The following is a 5,038-nucleotide window of genomic DNA, read 5'->3' as shown; positions in this document are numbered from 1 at the left end:
TAATTTGATCAAGTAAATGTTACAAGATTTAACTGAGCAAATGAAGTTAAATTTACCTGATTTATTCACAAATCTTTAACTATATTCTTAACAACTTTTACTGGATAATCATGAGTAAATATTACATGAATTTGTAGCATTTAAATTTACTTAAACATTAGTGTAAATCGTTACGAGGACTTTTTCAAGTAAACCTTACAAGTTATTATTTTCAGTGCAGGTCAGATATTGAAATGAGTGCAGATGGAGGAAATGAGGTGTGCTGATGACTAGTGTAGCCCTCACTAATCTGATTTGTTCAGTGTGGTTGACTCTGGAGCCGGTGTGGGAAAATGTTTGAGACGGACCTGAGGGAGTCACACAGTCTGTCATTAAATGACCTTGTGCTGAAAGTGGCACGTAGCACCGTTTCCATCAGCCTGGTGATGGAGAGGCAGGGTTGGTACTTAAGGCTCACTGTGACTCGGGGTCATTTCTCTGCAGTCATGCTCAGGTCCACAACAACTTACAGTACCTTTCCTCTGACACAGGTGAGTTACACTAAATGACATTTTTTGTTTTAAGTGTAATGTTTAGTTCAGTTTGATGTAAAAATAATGGATTAAGTATGTATTTTGTTGCCTCTCAGTAAACATAATGCTTGTGTTAGGTTTCCAGTTCCTCTCCTGGTGTCAGCATCAACAGCACAGTGAAGCGCTCTAAACTGTGGGACTCTGTCCTCCACATGATGCCCCACATGGCACTGTGCAAGTTTGGTAAGTTAACTTCCCTGTTAGAAACTGGTTTCAGTGTTGAAACAACAGCTGTAGCAGCTCAGTCTGATTTAACACCTCAGCTTGTAAACTTAATAGTTATTCTTTTGTTTTGTTTGTTTTCAATCAGCTCCTCTGGTCCTGGTGGGAGTTGTGGTTTTTGCAGCAAGTGGGATCATTGGAGACCCTCTATATGAGTGCCTGCAGGACCCAGACTACAGTGAGCTCCTGGACATTGTGATGAAAGGTCTTCCTGTCACAAAGAGGCCTCATCATGTAGCAGTGGTTGGTGGGGGCATGGCGGGTCTGACTGCTGCAAAGGTTCTAGAAGATGCTGGACACAAGGTTAGAAAACTAACCAATCCATAACCAGTGTGTTAATGAGTACTGTACTTAATCATTGTGTGCTCCTATAAACAACAAGGTGACCATAATCGAGGCCAGTAATCGTATTGGAGGACGGGTGGAGACCTTCAGGAACACAAGAGAAGGATGGTATGCAGAAGTGGGAGCCATGAGGATACCAAGCTTCCATAAGTGAGTGGAGAAACGGAAACGGGACTGTGATCCCTCTGTGGCCACCCGCTTCGGGTGTTATCATCCATGAAATGGACGTTATTAGATGTTATCAGTCCCATAGAATGGCTTCAGAATGTCCCGCCTGTGACAGTTAGCAGGTTCCCCGTCCCATAGAATGGCTTCTGATTGTCAGCTGGTTAATATCAGACATAAAGACACTATCTGGTTAATATGAGACATAAAGACACTATCTGGTTAATATGAGACATAAAACCACTATCTAGTTAATATGAGACATAAAGACACTATCTGGTTAATATGAGACATAAAACCACTATCTGGTTAGTATGAGGCTTAAAGCCACCAAGGTTAACCTTAGAGCAGATGACATGGTTAGCATTAACCTCCAACTAACATATATTGTGGTCTCTCAATAGGACAATGGGTAGAGTGTTGGACCAGAGAGCGGTAGACCAGTGTTTGAGTCCAACATGGACACAAAAAATTTATTACAATATGTTTTGGTTATTTACACATTCATTGTCATTGATATATTAAACCACTAGGGGGCACTGTCGAGACAGTCTGAAGCCTAGAAGGCACAGTAGGGACCCTCTGAAGCCATTGTATGGGACTGATAACACCTAATAACGTCCATTTCATGGACTGATAACATCAGAATCCCCTGCACCTCAGACACATATCAGCCATGATCTCTGAAGCTGCTAAAAGCTGAAGCAATAACAAAAATCACAAAACAAAGTTCCTGTGTGGCCGGAGCATTGTTGTGTTTCTGATGTTATTTTGAAAAGAAAACTCTTCCTTCAGATACTGTTGAAGCAAAAAGTTCATGTGTGTCACAGGTTTTTGTAAGCTTTTGTTTAAGTAAACACTTTTAAAGGATTTTAAATGTTAAAGGGTTTTTGTGGAGTGGTGGTCAGAGGTTAGAGAAGATGAGTGTGTGATTGGAAGGTCTGGAGATGGGACAAATGGCTCTTTGAAGGGATCCAGATCTTGGGGAGTCGTTTGTCTCATAGAGCCGTTCAAAAGAGCCGTTCGATTTTGAACGAGTTACGTCATCACGTAGCCGTACGTAATGACGTAATCCCATCACGTGGGTGGAACCATGTGTTTGTCATGCGGAAACCCCCCTCCCCCTCTCACCGTGAGCTTCTGTACTTCACAACTCCGCCTGTTTTCTGTGAAAAAGCAAAGTGGGAGCCATTTAAATATGAAAAAATAAAGATTATATGAGGAATAAAAGAACTAGAACTACAAATGGCTCGTTACTGCTCGCAATTCGGCTCCTATCGTTCATTGTAAAGAGCCGTTCAAAAGATTTGGATCGTTCGCGAACGTCACATCTCTAGGAAGGTCGCTAGTTCAACTCCCTGAACCAACCAGCCCCACTTTGGACCCTTGAGCAAGGCCCTTAACCCCTCAATTGCTCCCCGGGCACTGTGATTGACAGCCCGCTGCTCCACATGTGTGATGGGTAAAATGCAGAGAATAACTTCCCCTCTGTGGGACGATAAAGGCTGATTAATCCTTCTTTTTCACATTTCAATCATTCTGTTTGGGTCTGTATGAAGTGGAACTGATATTATTTGGTCTGAATTCCTCTTTAATGTAACTTCACAAGCTCCTCTTTCACCCCTTTCCTGAGGTGTGTCTCAGATCAACTCGTTCTGAGGCTGTGTCTTTAAATCAAAACGAGGTGTTTCACTCCCTGACCCCTCCAGCTTCCAGAGCAGTCCATTCTTTCTTGACAGAGGGGTTTAGGACTGTAAAACAGCACAGAAGAGTTTTATTTATAAATGAAAGGAAAGACTTGTCCGCATACCTGTTGGAGCCAATCAGGAGAATGAAGACCACCCAATGTGTAGTTGGTAAGTTCAGACCTTGTTTGGCAGTTCTGTCACAAAAACTGTGACGTAAAAGTTCAGAAAACATCGCACAGGATGATCAATCTGACCCAAACAGAACATAAAGAGCAGCACCAGGAGAGACTCAGTTCAACTTTTCTGCCTCCAAGTACAACAACATGTATTTAATGACTAAAACATGGATTTTACACGTGTCCCTTTTACCAAGATTATAAACATTAGCTTTAGTCTTTATTCTCAGAGCCAGCTGAAGTGTTGGCAGCACATTTACCATCTTGATTTAATACATATTTAAATGCAGATCAATAACAAATATCCAGCATGCTCAGGATGTTTTTAACTCTGCTTCACAGGATTCTGCTTTCTCTTATCTCCAAATTACAAATTCCCCTGAACCGTTTCATTCAAGATGACATCAACACCTACTATTTAGTAAATGGACTTCTGCACAAAACCTACTCTGTGGAGAACAACCCCAGTGTGCTGAACTACAGCCTGAACGACAGGGAGAGGGGGAAGTCTGCTGCAGAGCTCTTCAGTCAGACGCTCTGGAAGGTCTGTGATAACCGCTCACATTTATTACTTTTCTTTCTGTCGTTAAAGTTTCATGTGTTTGAATGTGTGCACAGGTCAGAGACGACCTGAAGAGACTTGGCTGTAGGGCTATGTTGGATAAATATGACTCGTACACAGTAAAGGTAAGAGTTAGGTCGTTCATGATGTAACAATAAATGATGCGAGGTCTTCAGTCTGTCGTCTGCTAACAGGAATATTTGGTGAAGGAAGGTAACCTGAGTCGTGGAGCTCAGAGGATGATCGGTGACATCTTGAATGAAAACAGTCTGTTCTACACGTCGCTGATAGAAATGCTCTACATACAGTCAGACATCAACGACAACACACAGTAAGAACAACGTGTGGATGCTGAGTGCTGAATAACTGTTGAAAATGAACCGGTAACTGTTGAAGGTACAACAATGAGAGCCGAGGCTAAATTACTGAAAAGAAGCTAAAAGTTACAAGGAGGTCAATTGTTGCTAAAATCAACAAAATCTAAAATATCAGGTGCCTTTTGTAAAGTTACACAGTCAAAAATTACCACCAATAGTTTTGTTTTATTTAGCCTTTTATAAGAAAAAAAGAACAGATTTATTTTTCAAAGTCAGTTTTTCACCATATGATTCATACATTTATAAATGTCATAGTTTATAAACTAAATATTTAGCTCGCTACCTAAATATTTAAGTTAAATATTTAACTTAAATATTTCGTTAGCTACCTAAATATTTAGGTTACAACTTAAATATTTAGGTAGCGAGCTAAATATTTAGGTTACAACTTAAATATTTAGGTAGCGAGCTAAATATTTAGGTTACAACTTAAATATTTAGGTAGCTAATGATATTTAGGTAGCTACTTAAGTTGCAAGCTAAATATTTAACTTGCTAGCTAAATATTTAAGTTTCAAGGTAAATATTTAGGTAGCTAGCTAAATATTTAACTTGCTAGCTAAATATTTAAGTTGCAAGCTAAATATTTAGCTCAAAACTAAATATTTAATTTGTAAATTAAGTTTTTGTTAGTTTGGTCATGTGTGGTGATTAAAGGTTGACCAGGTGTTTTTTTTTACTTTGGTCACGTCTGATTAAAGGTTGACCAGGTGTTTTTTTACTTTGGTCACGTCTGATTAAAGGTTGACCAGGTGTTTTTTTACTTTGGTCACGTCTGATTAAAGGTTGACCAGGTGTTTTTTTTTTTACTTTGGTCACGTCTGATTGAAAGGTTGACCAGGTGTTTTTTTTACTTTGGTCACGTCTGATTAAAGGTTGACCAGGTGTTTTTTTACTTTGGTCACGTCTGATTGAAAGGTTGACCAGGTGT

General features: G+C 39.8%; 1 protein-coding gene across 1 annotated transcript; it reads left to right on the top strand.

The window, feature by feature from the left end:
* The first annotated feature begins 220 nt into the window (after nt 1-220).
* Nucleotides 221-4,065, top strand: LOC106535079 (L-amino-acid oxidase). The gene is made up of 7 exons (XM_014031962.1): nt 221-530; nt 650-755; nt 883-1,097; nt 1,177-1,289; nt 3,511-3,712; nt 3,787-3,855; nt 3,925-4,065. Exons 1-7 carry the CDS (start codon nt 333-335, stop codon nt 4,063-4,065), a joined length of 1,044 nt encoding a protein of 347 aa, XP_013887416.1. The 5' UTR covers nt 221-332.
* The last annotated feature ends 973 nt before the right edge of the window (nt 4,066-5,038 follow it).

The sequence above is a fragment of the Austrofundulus limnaeus genome, unplaced genomic scaffold, assembly GCF_001266775.1.
Source record: "Austrofundulus limnaeus strain Quisiro unplaced genomic scaffold, Austrofundulus_limnaeus-1.0 Scaffold1354, whole genome shotgun sequence".
NCBI classification, from domain to species: domain Eukaryota; kingdom Metazoa; phylum Chordata; class Actinopteri; order Cyprinodontiformes; family Rivulidae; genus Austrofundulus; species Austrofundulus limnaeus.
Note: the sequence above shows the minus strand (reverse complement) of the source record. Positions and strands in the feature narration are given on the sequence as shown.